Source organism: Priapulus caudatus, unplaced genomic scaffold (genome assembly GCF_000485595.1).
Source record: "Priapulus caudatus unplaced genomic scaffold, Priapulus_caudatus-5.0.1 Scaffold338, whole genome shotgun sequence".
NCBI lineage: Eukaryota > Metazoa > Priapulida > Priapulimorpha > Priapulimorphida > Priapulidae > Priapulus > Priapulus caudatus.
Window position 1 is genome coordinate 90,043 of NW_014577399.1, and position 14,264 is coordinate 104,306.

The window sequence follows — 14,264 nt, forward strand, 5'->3', positions numbered from 1 at the left end:
CGCCGACCGACTGAAACAACGCTTCTCTCGCGCATTCGGGTTCGGCCAATTTATTTTGCACGTTAGAGACCGAGGCTAATCACACCCCCGCAAGGGTCAATTATCGTTTACTGACTAAATGGCTACTTTACACACGAGCATGATAATTTATTTCAAGGCCAGAATTATCCGCAATACGTATAGACTGAAACTAGATATGGGCTCGTTTATAAAGATATTACACCGGCATCGCTGTTGCTTCTTCAAATTCAATAATAAGAAACAATAGTGTTCCTGACATTAATTGCTTGCTATGGGCTATGTATGCGTCACGAGTGTATGTTCACGAGTGTATGTTCACATCAAACAATATAGTAAAATAAGAAGTATAATGCAGCAATTTAACCATAAAAAGTGAACAGAATTACTTATAATTTGTGAAAAAGTGGAAATTTTTTTAAAATTTTTGTTATTTACGGTGACGTAATTACTTTAATGTCCGGATCATAATATCAAATCGTCCAGGGTTTTTGAATCTTTAATTAGTTGAAAAACAATCTTATCAGGTAAGAATTTGAGGATACATTTAGTCCCATTAGTACTTACTTTTCATGTAAAAAAATTGCAACAAAAATTTTACAATTATACACCATAGAAAATTCGTGACGTAGTCAATTTAACTTAATATAGTATAAGTGAGTAAGTCATTACCATGGCATTGCCATTGCCACCTGGCATTGTCACAATGTCAGATTGTCGTTGACTCATTCCAAGGACTGAATAAGTCATTGCCATTGGTATCCATATGGTTTATTTATATATAATGCCAAGTATATTTATACAAATTATAGAACTCCGGTAATGATAAATAATTATTACGTATGATAAATATGATTTCTATGTGTAGTAATTACTAGTATAATGCGTAAGCAGCGTATCATTGCCCCTTGTTTAAATCAATCTTCAATTTCAAATTGGTATCGTATTATTTATGCATCTGCGTCACTATAATCTCTGGTAGAGAAAGTTGCTCACAGTGTATACAAATTGTGGGTGAAATGTTCAATTATTATCGTTACAAAATCTAGCTTCCCCACTCTCTTCATGAACTCTTACTCAATATCTCAGTATCTAGAAAACACAATCTTGATCTATGTTAGAACACAATGTATTTGACTTCCTAAATTAAGCAAACAGGTATTTTGCAGGTCTGTAAGGTGTTCGACAGGAGCTGCCAGCGCATCCTCAATAATGGCTACAATAGAGCGGACAGACACCACGCCAAGTGCATGCGCAAAGTCAAGATGCAGTTGCCTCGCAGGGAGTCAGAACGTCGGAATCATCCTCTGTCGCGACACTGTGACATCCTTTCGGCGATCGAGACGCGACTGTCTCTGCTCGGCATGACTTTCATGAAATATGTTGAGATGAATCTTTGCTGCTTTATCCCCGGCAAGGTTGGTGTGGGAATGATGGTCGTGCAGCGGAGTATTCTTAACTATGCTTCAGTTTATTTTGGAATCAGTTCATCAAATTTCATGAACTTATACATGTAATTTGTTTTTAAGATAAATCCCTTTTATTTAACCTTTTATTAACAGTTTTGACAACTGGTCTAATTATCTTTGCAAAGCTGAATGAAGTTGCTTGAGTTTTGTCACCAGGTGGCAGCAGGTGACAAGAGCCAGAAATCGAATTATAGCTGGTTTTGGTAGTGGCCTTCATGCCTGGTTGGCTGCGATGCGTTTCTGTCAACGCTATTCTTGTAACGTTAAGATTAGTCGCAAGTGCTATCTTAGCATTAACGTAAGCCCCTTAACTTTACGATGTTTCTGACGACGGCCCACAGGTACTGGACGAGATATTTCGCGTGCTCGGCTACCTGGAAACGACGGAGAACCCGCCGAGAGCTCACGAGATTCTGCAGGAGCTCCGCGATATCTCGTCGATGGCGATGGAATACTTCGACGAACACGTCGTTCCTAGTTTGAAGCAGAAGATTCAGGAGGGCAAGGTTCCCCACTCCTTGAAGACGACGACGTCTGTCGTTGCTCTGCTGCCGCAGCGAGGAGGCGGGGAGATCTCTCTGCCGTGCACACGTGCGTTCCACTTTTCGCCGATAGCATAAGGGACGAGCTTCAATTTATTATTTCAAAATAAAAATATTTGAAAAATGTTGAAAGATTTCAAATTAAATATTCAGAGAGGATAAATGCTTTTAGTGCTCAGGCTATGCCAGTGCCCATGTGCATGTCTGTGCTAGGGTTAGAAACTGTTTGCTGCAAGAGAGAAAAAGGCAGGCAGCAAATTTACTCGCCCAGACACAATCTCTTGGTGCTTTTACCATGGTTTATTAGAAATTTGTTGGCAACGAGTATTTGTTACCGACGTTGAGAGCAGGCAGCAAACTAACCCTTCTAGGCAAGAAAACTACTGCCTGCTCCCCTTAACTTCAAAACCTGATGTTTGTGCTTGACACTTCTCATTTCCCCCACCTGCTTTTCACTGTCTCATTCTGTTATAAGATGTTTAAATCATAATACATATGTTTGTCTAATAATCCGCAGTCAGCTTGTTAGCTCATGATAACTTCATTTATAAAACCCGAGACTAACGCAGTAGCGTGTATGCTATTGCTGCAGTGATTTCCTGTTGCAGGTCGTAGTTTCTTCATCTTTACTTCAAGCACTGATGCACATGTCGTTTGTTGCGCACACATTTTTTTAGCATTTCAGAACGAAATCTAGATGCATTTTCTTACCTGTACTATATTCACGCAGATTTGTTGAAAAGTGTCGTATTTACGTGTGACATTGGTGTGTTTTCGTAGACGGACCATCAATGTCTGGAGTCGGTGTTTCAGTGAACGAGTCTTCCATAATCTTGCCAACGGCCAGGGTTCAGGCGTATCAGTCAACCATCAGGAAGCTGTCCGAGGAAGTGAAAGCGATGCACATGAAGATAACTGGGTGCAAGATTGAGACACAGAAACAACGAAACCAGTTCCAGGTAAACTACAATCTCACAGGCCTTGCATATTAATTGAATATTAGCTATTTGCTAAAGTTTGCTATCGAGGTCCATCTTCTTGGCATGAACGTTTAACCATGGATTTTCTTTAACAACGTATATTTATCTTGTGTGCAACACATAAAAATTTTTACTTAAAACCCAAGTAACTTGTACATAACCAGTTGAAGCCAGAGTTACGCGTAGTACGTGTGTTGTGCGCGGTTGTAAGTTTACGATGCCCATTGCTCACGGTTGCAAGCTTACGTTATCTTGTGTGCAACACATAGAGTTTTTAAACAGTCAAACATACTAACTAATTAAAACCAAAATTACTTCTACTAACCAATTGAAGCCCGAGTTACGTGTACTACGTTTAGAGTTACGCGTGGTTGCAAGTTTACATTGCGTACGGTTGCGAGTTTACCTTCTGCATTGCATGTGGTTGCAAGTTTTTGTTGTGCGATGCTCGCTGTTGCAAGTTTTCATTGTGCATTGCATGCAATTGCAAGTTTACGTTGCGTATGGTTGCAAACTTACTTGGCGTATGGCTGCAAGTTTATGTTGTGTACAGCTGCAAGTTTACGTTATCCGTTGCGCAGGCGAAGTTGAGAGAGTTCGAGCGGCGGCAGCAGCACCAGGAGCGGCTAGCCGGCGAGCAAGCGTGTAAGATCGCCGCGCAGGGTCGCAAGATGGACGAGATGAGTCGCAAGATGCTGGAATACGAGCAGAAGATCGGCGACGTCGCCGCACGATTCGTGCGCAGCGACGCCGGAAAGACGCCGCTCGAAACGGACGCCGTCGAGCCGGCCGTAGGGGCCCTAGGTGGCGCCACGTGCTCGTCGGCCGTCGTCGACTTGGACGTGTTCGCCCGCGATAGGTACGACTCTGGTTTCGTCGGCGAGGGAGTCGGCGAGGAAACGAAAGTCGATAGCGAGCCGAGACTGATCGAAGATGAGACGACTCTCGGAGACTCGGGAGAGCGCAGGAAAGTCTCGCCGCCCTCTCTGCCGAGAAGGCAAGAGGGGAGGATGATACGAAGGCGCATGCTAAGGCCGTATAAGAAGTTGGCAGGACTGAAGAGACGGACGCATTCGCAGCCGAAAGTTGGCGAAAGTTGCTCCGCTTCGTCGGAACGGCGTTGCGTACAACCTGGAAACCATGACGGATAACAAACTGCAGTACATGACGGCTGTGTGACGATGCAGAACGACACACCGCGTAACTGTGATACCATGCCTTGCCGCTTAGCTGTGTATAGTAACTGAATGTGTATATCCGACAAGTCGTAATGGTGCATTATTGTTAAAAAAATCATGACGTTATTGCTGACAATTTATGACCGTTTACATTCCTTAAATCGTAAAAGGAAACGCTTCGGCTGTAGTTGCGGTTCAAGGATAGAGATGATGTCCAGGACGGTGATAGCATAGGATGATGTTTATTACTGGACATGCTCTCTATCCTTGAGCCGTAGTTGCTTGAGGTAACGTTTCAATTGACCTCTGTCTGTGTTGACAGATTGGGCAATTTTGTGTGTTGATTGATCATGATTATGTAATAAAATATTCCAAATTACACGATATCATAACTAGAACTCATCTTGTTGTTTTGTGTAGAAAATAGTTTAATTCCACGTGGGACTTGCCAGGTAGGATTCTTGGTAACAACAAGTTCGAAGGGTCAGATAAGTGAATCTCTTCATCTCCTTTGTGCTTGTTCTGCATGACTACAACCATATACAATATACAAGTGTACATACCAATGTAAGGAAATAGAAAATGTGAGAGACTTTCAAAAACAAGTTATTTTCCATCAATCGAGAAAGCTACATGATACATTTTGTGCGTGAAATAACTGCACAGGCTCGTGTGGCATCTCTCTCTCTCTCCCCTAGCTCTCTCTCTCTCTCTATCTCTCTCTCTCTCTCTCTCTCTCTCTCCCCTAGCTCTCTCTCTCTCTCACTCTCCCCTAGCTCTCTCCCTAGCTCGCTTACTCGCTCTCTCTCCCTAGCTCTCTCTCTCTCTCTCTCTCTCTCTCTCTCTCTCTCTCTCTCACTCTCCGCCTCCCGGCCCCCTCCCTCTCTCTCCCTCCCTTCCTACCTCTCCCCCTCTCTCTCTCTGTATATATATAGTTATATACATATTGTGTTATATAAAGGTGGCGCGACCGTACAGTGTCAGAATTAACTTGTATGATACTGTATGTTCCGCTTCACTACACTAACCCGAGGCTGAGCCGAGGAAGAGCATACGAGGGGAGATAATCATTAACGTTATGTCAGAATGAGATTTCTGGCACTGTACGATGGCGGCACCTTTCGGAAATAAATAGTCAAACTTGTAATTCGTGTAACAATTAATGTGAGACATTTCAATAAATTTCTTTTATTACTCCGTATTATAGAGTGGAATATATTGTTAAATAATTTATTTCCTATATAGCGCACTTTGTTTCAAAAAGAAATATTTTGCTCTCACCTAAATCTTGGGATTATTGACAAGTCGCATCTGACATTCTTTTTTGGACAACAAGAGTAAAGATGGCGACGTTGGCAAGGTAGTTTTCCTGAATTCCTTAGTAATATGTGGTTTATACTAGTTTCCTATGTAGCAAATCATTCGGTATAGTAGTTAAGATATTTATCTATCAATGCGCATTGCTTACACTTAACATAAATCCGGCATACCCTTGTTTGTTCATGTTTGAACGTTTACAAAATTTGTAACAAACGACTTGCGCATTATTCATAGACTAATTATTCTATGTTGACGTAGTCCGAAGTTTCGCAATTCCTTGCCAATGATACTCACAGTCACAGCCATATACAGTGTTATGTGAGAAATTGAGATTTAGCTTTGAAAGAACAGAATATTACGCTTGTTAGAGGTCTAAAAGTCGTATAATATAATAGATCAGCGTGTCCTTTTTTTCACGGAGAAAAAAATCGAATAGTTACAGTAGGGGGAACACTGCATCTCTAAGACATTTCCTAGTCATTCATTATGTAACAAGTTAATCTATATTACAGTTTGTTACCAAAGCCTTCACAGTATGCATACGACAGAGATGAAGAGGAGAAGCAGATATCACAGCAGGTTAGTAGGAGTCGAAGTGGATGTGAGAGTTGTTACTCGTCAGATTCGAGCAATACGACGACACCGATAGCAATTGCTGAGGTCGCCTTCCTCACTTATCTTGCTGCCTTGAAAATTGGACAATGTACATGACAATAAATTACCATGGGCGCTCTAGCTGGTTTGGCGCTAGTTTAGAAGACATGACCCATTGTGTATTGTATTGTAGACAGGAAGTATTGTGGGACATGTCTTCTAGACCAGGGCCGCTAGTTTACCCCTGTGATTGGCAGGCACCTCTACCCAATCATTGTTGTGATAGGATGATCTGAAATATAATGCTTGGCAATGAATTACCACAAAGTTAGTTAACAGTTCAGCGTGCATAAAAAACGTATAAACTGGTCTGGCATGACAGACGTACCAACAATACCAAAGAGGGAATAGTTATCTTGCTCAAATAGTTAGGCCAATGAGAGGTGGAATTGTTTCTGTGTGCTGGTATTATTGGGGTAAATCACCTCGGTCAGATATATAAGTGAGTTGATGGAAAGGGTATTACACTAAATGTTCTTTGACACAAATGCAAATGAAAGTTTGATCATTCTTCTTTGTACTTGTTAGTATACAAGAGTTCCAAACCTATAACAGTCAGATTAGAAACTTTGTTGTTAATATTATTGGTATAGTGCTAATACCAGAGATGCCAACCACTACGATTTAGCCGTATTTTATGCGAATTTCGTTTGCATTTTGACCACTACGACCAGTTTGCATACAACTACGATTTTTATTACGATCGAAAAAAAATATATTTTATGATATTTCAAGTGTTTTGTTTCAGTGTTACATTGATATAACATGATTGAAAATAACTACATGTATTTAGCAGCAAATATCAGTTTGAACTTATTGTCATTTTGGGTCCCAGAATGCAGGAAATTGCATCTCGGAATCAAAAATTTTCCTGTGGGCATGCCCCGAACCCCTCTAGCATACTCGGGTCACTGCGTGCCCCTCGGACTACAGATTTCAGACGTCCTCACTACAGTTTGCTCAGAAAAGTGTTGGCATCTCTGTAATACTTATTATGTGGTCATTGTACTTAAAATGAAATGTGATTGAAATCGGACGCAGTTTTTGTGATGAATGTTATTTTCTTCAGAATGCGGCGAATATGAGTGTGGTGTCTTCCAAAAGGGAGCCTCCTCCATACCTGCACAGGAAAGGCTTTGTACCACGGGTTTCTGGGGTAAGGTGCATTTGTTGTTTCTGCGTATACAGTGTATAATTTACGTTATTACTCGTATGTAACGTTTTCGTTCGCGCTGTATTAATCACAACAGTACAATGAGCATAATTCGAATGCAGATGTGCAAAATCCATGCTATTTAAAGTTAAATATAAATAAATTTATTAATAATATGAAATAATATTTTTTAATTTAAAATTAATAGGGTAAAAGCTCATTTATTTCTTTGTTGGTGTCATGCAGGATTTTGGTGATGGCGGAGCGTGCCCTGAGGTTCACGTAGCCCAGTATCCTATGGATATGGGCCTTAAGAAGACGACTTCAAACTCATTGACACTGCAGTACGATGCACAGGGAAAGGTCAAATACGATGCCATCGCCAGGCAGGGTCACGAAAAAGACAAGGTACGCTTCTAGAAAGAGAATCGTTTTCGAAACATAGCCCCTGTATGATAATATATTGTTGTATTGGTAACATCATAAAGTGAATGCCGTACGAGGATTTTTCCTCGTTTATTTATGGTTTTGTATACGTCACAAAGTGGTGTAAGCAGAGTAGATTTTTTTCCCCAGACGTGCAGTTTTTTCTTTGGTAGTGCTACCTGTTATGTGTATAATTTGGTAAGCCATGTTATACGTGTAAAATGTGAGGAATTTGCTAATAATGCTTGTTCATCCCGAAATTGCTTCCAGGTAGTTCACTCCAAATTTCAAGACCTGGTTCCGGCCGAGATAACGAACGTTGAGGATCCCTCGCTGCAGAAACCAACAGAAGATGAAGTCGCAGACGTGAGTCGTTCTTTTCTCGTTGTTACGTCATCCGCTGCGATTGCTCGGTCGGGTCTGCCTCTCGAAGAAAGTTGCCATGCCCCTCAAAAAGTTGCTTGAGCGACGTGCGCGGGCGATTTACACTTTACATTTCATTTTGTGGTTGCCACTTTACCACTGGCAGTGCACACCCTCTTGATACTTCTTATAGTTTATTGGCATTGTGCTGCATAATGGTTACTCAGGTTAGACCACAATAGTCCAGCACTCTGTAGACAACTAGCGGTCGAGCTAAAAAAATAAAACTGGCAGTCTTCAGTTTGCGGATCCGCTGCCCTGTGGCGTTGTTTACCCGTGCGATCGTCATTCCCAGTGGTCTGTGTTTATTTCTGGCTATCGTTTACCCTTCGATACTATGAATGCACCATTCATGATCATCATACATGAATTCAATACTTAAATATACGGCACCAAAGCAATCAAATCGTGGTGAGGTTAGGCGTAATTCACCCAGCTTGAGTAGTTCGGGAATCTTTCGCTGACCCAGCGCCGCGAGTACGCCGGATTGCTTCTCTCCGAGCCGCAGCGTGTCTGACGGTTGCCGCGGTTACGCATTGCAGACGACGGAGAAGACGAGGCAGGCGCTCGAGAAGCTCGTGTCGAGCAAGATCGCTGCGGCGCTGCCCGTGAAGGCTGCCGACAAGCAGGTGCCGGCGCAGTACATCCGCTACACGCCGAGCCAGCAGGGCGTCGCCTTCAACTCCGGCGCGAAGCAGCGCGTCATACGCATGGTCGAGATGCAGTCGGATCCGATGGAGCCGCCCAGATTCAAGTATGATTGTAGATGTACTAGAATTATTGATAGTTGTAGACACTAGATTCAAGTATGCTTGTAGATACTAGAATTATTGATAGTTGTAGACACTAGATTTAAGTATGGTTATAGATACTAGAATTATATATAGTTGTAGACACTAGATTCAAGTATGCTTGTAGATACTAGAATTATTTATAGTTGTAGACACTAGATTCAAGTATGGTTATAGATACTGAATTATATATAGTTGCAGACACTAGATACAAGTATGGTTATAGGCTATAGGCTCTATATTCAAGTATAGTTATTGGCTCTAGAATTGTTATATAGTTGTATGCTTCAGATTTAAGTATTGTTATAGGCTCTATATTCAAGTGTAGTTATAAGCTCTACGTCTAGATTCAAAATAGTTATGATCACTAGATTAAAGAATAGTTATACTCACTAAATTGAAGTATAGTTAGGGATTAATGATAGGAATAGTAAGGATCTAGATTTAATTATAATTCTAGGCTCCAATTATAGTGATATATCGGCATTCTAAATCACAGCTCGATTCTGACCAAGATCAATTACTGTTCAAGCTTTAGAAGCTCATTGAATTCTAGGTTACAAGCTTTTTTTGTCAAGCTCATTTAACAGATAGTCGACTTGGGTTTTACTCGACAGTTCATGTAGAAAAATCATTATTTACTGGCTACGTTCTAGAACTAACAAGAAGATACCACGCGGACCACCGTCTCCACCGGCTCCTGTCATGCACTCGCCTAATAGAAAGGTTGGTTTCTACGAGCATGTATAATGGGTTTTTCACGGGCTTAGTAAAGTTCAGTTAGTGATCGGACAACAGGCATATCTAACGTGTTCCGTTCCTTGCGAGAAGTGAATACCAGAATGAAATTACGTCGTGTGTCTACACAACACAAACATCGCAGGATTTCTATAATTAGTTTTTTTTTCCATGTTTATTTTTCAAGGTTACAGTGAAGGAGCAGCAGGAATGGAAAGTCCCTCCCTGCATTTCTAACTGGAAGAATGCAAAGGTGAGTGCTGTAGTACATTTCTCATGCAGTAGTCCATCTTAGTACAAGAATGGAATGAGATTGTGAGGCAGTTTCCACGTAACAGGTTACTTTATAGTTACTAAACAGAACTGCATCATTAAAAGCGTAGTACTGCATTCTAGTCAGCACTGTGTAGCGTAAATAGTATTTGCTGTTATTTGTTATTACATTATTGTAAACTAGAGTAAAAAGACTAAGCCACGCATGCTATCATTTAGGGCTACACAATTCCACTGGACAAAAGGTTAGCAGCAGATGGCAGAGGCTTACAGACTGTGCATATCAACGAAAACTTTGCCAAGCTGGCAGAGGCTCTTTACATAGCTGATAGAAAGGTAAGCTGTACTAATGCACCAGTGGTCACTCGTGCTGCTCGAAGTTCGATGAAAGCCGAACGTTCGTTATACGCGATTATGTGGTGCTTTCATCGGCATTTTTGATACTGCTGCTTATAATGACATCTGACATCTTCACACATGTCCTATAATGACATCTGAGCTGTTTTATTGCTTTCGTCTAGTATTTATATATTCTTGGAAGTATGACGAATAACTGATAATAGGTTATAATGTTCTAACACCTCTCCACTGTGCCATCTTGTAGGCTCGCGAGGCTCTGGAGATGAGAGCACAGTTGGAAAGGAAGCTAGCACAGAAGGAGAAGGAGAAGAAGGAGGAAGGCTTGCGAGCATTGGCGCAGAAGGCCAGAGAAGAAAGAGCCGGAATCAGGCATGAAAAACGAGGAGGTATGCGGTTAAAAATTTGGCACCCTGGGGAAGAGACTGTGGATTTTTGAAATGAGCGAAGTGTGGTGTTGTCCTTGTCAGAGCATACCATAGTGTTGCTCCTGTATGTCACAGGCCAGTTCGATTTCTAGGTGATGCTCTACCATACATTACAGCATACCATAGCATTGATACTATATGTCAAAGGCATGTCAATGTTCAAATGTGCAATTAACATTGCCGGTGAAGCTGGCATTCCAGGCAATGCTTCGCTATCGACATTGATCGATCATATTTTTGATATTGGATGCTTTTGTTTTTTCAGACAAGGATGATGAGGTGAGAGAGAGAGATGAGATGAGACAGGAGCGGCACAAGGACAGACAGCGTGATCGCAACCTGGCTCGAGCCGCGCCCGATAGAAGGTTAGTTGTCAGCCGTGGGGCTTGTTGCTGGGTGCCAATCACAACGTGTCGTCATGGTGATTGTTATACCCATCTCATACTGATGCAATAATCATCTATAATTCACATCATTTCATCAATTCATCATCTATAATCTATAATATCAATAGTTATCAATAATCATCAATAATGATAATATGACCTTCTCGGCGACGTCATAACAAGTGTTGCATGCAAGTTATATTAATCGTATTTAAATATAGTGCAAAATTAAGAACTGCTTCTGATAATATGCTTGTCTTGTCGAGTTAATGTTATCGAGTTTTATTAGAGGTTTGCTGTTATTCTGAGAAGGGCTTCATTTATCTTGTACTGTGCTTAATCTCTATTGGAAATTCGGCTCTACCTGCTTAGTGGGGTGCAGTGAGAACAAGAGGAAAAAATTGTGTAAACTTGGTTAGCTCCCTGCATTGTTTGCTCAGTGGCAGTCTTTTCTATTTCAGATCGAAGGTGGAGAGGCAGCGAGAACGAGACGTCAGTGAGAAGATCGCCCTTGGCTTGCCGAACGCTGGAACGAGCGCCGGCGAAACACAGTTCGACCAGAGACTCTTCAACCAGTCCAAGGTACGTGTGCCAAAATATAAAAAATACAAAAAACAGTGCAGAGTACGTAGGCTCCGGCTACTGCTTCTGCTACCGTTGTGGATGCTGCTGCTGCAACTGCTGCTGCTGCTGCTACTACAACTGCTGCTGCTGCTGCTGCTGCTATGCTCGTCAGTAATAGACGAACATCCTGCATACAGTAAACACTCGATTATCCGATAGCATTAGGGAAAGGGAGTTGGAAGGAAAATCATGTTAGGTCAAGAGAACATATTCTAGACTGGGAAAAAAGTTAACATGTTCTACCGGGTTTTGTTAATACAGTTATAAGAGCCAATGTGATATTAGTGTGCCGAAAACATCACTTTACTTCCAATTATTTTGAAACTGTGTTCTAAGATTATCTAAGCACACTTTATATGCACATCACTGTTTACTGTACCTCTTCTGGTACTGCTATTATTATATTGGATAATCAGTGCTGTTAAGTAGAGTCAGGTGATTGAGTTTTATCACATAACATTGATTAAACCTTGCTGCTTCATACTTCGTTATTTTATGTATTACATCACATATGTATTTGTAACCATTTTATTGATATGCTGGATTTGTTTAGTCATATCCCGTCTCACGTCTAACTCTTGCTGTTGCAGGGAATGGACAGTGGTTTCGGTGACGATGAGGGCTACAATGTATATGACAAGGCTTGGAGAACAACTGAGGGAATGGCTGGTGCACTATACAGACCAACAAAAAACGTTGACAAGGACATATATGGAGATGACCTTGACAAGCTCATTAAGACCAGCCGGTATGATGTCTCTCTCACTTGTTGTGGTTGATGTTGTTGTGTGATGTTGCTGCTACTTGTTGTTGTTGATGTTGTTGTATGATGTTGATGCTGTGGCTGTAGTTTTGCACTGCCTTACGGTGTGCATTTTGCATTGTAATCTTCTAAGAAAACACAATATATTTACCGAAGAAAGACATCCAAATGTAACTTGCTGATCTAGTGGCCCCCTTTTTCTATTCTCTAACGAATCCTATTTAGACTGAACACCTCATCTGATGTATTACAAAGTGCTTGCGTGGTTTATGTCAGCACGGAATGGTTGCTAGATGTGTTCCACTTGTGTGTCATCGCTAGGTTTGTACCGGACAAGGAGTTTGCGGGCACTGACCGCACGGGGCGACGCGAGGGCCCCGTCCAGTTCGAGCGTCAGGAGGAAGAGGATCCTTTCGGCCTGAACAAGTTCTTGACGGAGGCTAAGAAGGCCAGCAAGCGGCCGGGCGAGGGCGATGACCGGTCACGCGATCACAGCAAACGGAGGCGCGAGTGAAACGGTGGGCCACTCGCGTGAATTTACCGGAGATTTTTTTTCTACCGCCGATTAGAATTCGGACACCGTTGTCCGATTTGTAGTACTTTGTCAGCGTTACAATAATGTTGAACAGTTGAAGTTGGCAACGAGAGACGGAGTGAGAGAGAAAGAGAGAGAGAGAGCGTGAGAAAGAAGGGATGAGAGAGAGAGAGAGAGAGAGAGAGAGAGAGAGAGAGAGAGAGAGAGAGAGAGAGAGAGAGAGAGCGTGAGAAAGAAGGCGTGAGAGAGAGAGAGAGAGACGGGGGGAGGGGGAGAGAGAGCGAGAAAGAGGGGGAGGAAGGGATAGAGAGAGAGGCAGGAACAGAATAGCTCAGTACGTCTGATAGCATGATTTTGATGAAGTTAATTTGTTTTAAAGAAAACAGGATAAAGTACATCTCCGAATAAGTATGCTCGCGTAACACTCGCCCTAACCTGATGAATTCATCCTCTATGAAAGGTGATAACTAAAAGGTTTTCTACATAAAGAGAATGCATCTTCTCTGATCTGTAGTAAATGCAGTGGCACCTCTTGTAGGACAATAATTTTAAGCCACATTGAAAAATCTACAACCCTGTCAGAAAGAGAAAAGATCTTTTGCTATATTATAGACATATTTCTGTTATGTGTGGAATGTAGCATATTATCTACAAATCTTTATAACTTTTAAAATACGTATGAAATGCATATGCTGTTTACATTGTGTTATTTCATAGGTATGATGTGCAAATTTATAAATTGACTTGTCCATTCGTGCATATTAACAAATTTAAATGGCAATTCAAATGGCGTTAGCATCAATCGATAGATCTTAAAATAGAAACCTAATCAACTTCAGTGTGTAGTATAGTAATCAACTATAGTATGCATTATTTAATTATACACGTTTGGAAATTATTTTATTGCAGTGCACTTTTCGGTCTCTGCTGTGTATCTAAATTGCTTGTGCAGGTTGAATTTAGGGCGATGACAACTAGTAATCATCCACATAGTGGTTAGGAATAGTAACAATATATTTGTGATTATGCTATGTATAAACTGGATAGAAGTTCAAATAAATGTTCATTGTAGTTAGTTTGGTGTCTTCTAGGTTCATGTTTGGCAGATTTGTAATGCGTGTGTAGCTAATATAGACCAACAATTAGCATTGGGCAGATACAATCCAAGTGCACCTTCTATATTAACATGCAGTTTACTTTAAGCAA

At 41.4% G+C, this 14,264-nt stretch overlaps 2 protein-coding genes across 3 annotated transcripts in view; both read left to right on the forward strand.

Annotated features, from left to right (window-relative positions):
• Positions 1-4,585, forward strand: part of LOC106809227 (F-box only protein 28-like) — a 12,148-nt gene extending 7,563 nt beyond the window's left edge. The window contains exons 2-5 of one of the 2 annotated variants that reach the window (XM_014812229.1): positions 1,188-1,436; positions 1,829-2,078; positions 2,810-2,988; positions 3,591-4,585. In XM_014812229.1, coding sequence (XP_014667715.1) covers positions 1,188-1,436; positions 1,829-2,078; positions 2,810-2,988; positions 3,591-4,160 — 1,248 coding nt within the window. In that variant the 3' untranslated portion in view covers positions 4,161-4,585. The remainder of the gene's footprint in view (positions 1-1,187; positions 1,437-1,828; positions 2,079-2,809; positions 2,989-3,590) is intronic. The other variant, XM_014812230.1, reaches the window with a different exon arrangement.
• Positions 4,586-5,440: 855 nt separating this feature from the next.
• On the forward strand, positions 5,441-13,217 carry LOC106809226 (SNW domain-containing protein 1-like). The gene is made up of 14 exons (XM_014812228.1): positions 5,441-5,547; positions 6,020-6,086; positions 7,231-7,317; positions 7,561-7,722; positions 8,011-8,106; positions 8,706-8,917; positions 9,611-9,680; positions 9,880-9,945; positions 10,185-10,301; positions 10,570-10,711; positions 11,016-11,115; positions 11,598-11,718; positions 12,351-12,508; positions 12,845-13,217. Exons 1-14 carry the CDS (start codon positions 5,531-5,533, stop codon positions 13,035-13,037), a joined length of 1,608 nt encoding a protein of 535 aa, XP_014667714.1. The 5' UTR covers positions 5,441-5,530; the 3' UTR covers positions 13,038-13,217.
• Positions 13,218-14,264: the final 1,047 nt, after the last annotated feature.

Coding starts and splice junctions, on each gene's coding strand:
- LOC106809226 (XM_014812228.1), top strand. Junction 8,918..9,610: donor ATGGAGCCGCCCAGATTCAA/GTATGATTGTAG, acceptor GCTACGTTCTAG/AACTAACAAGAAGATACCAC. Junction 9,681..9,879: donor TGCACTCGCCTAATAGAAAG/GTTGGTTTCTAC, acceptor TTATTTTTCAAG/GTTACAGTGAAGGAGCAGCA.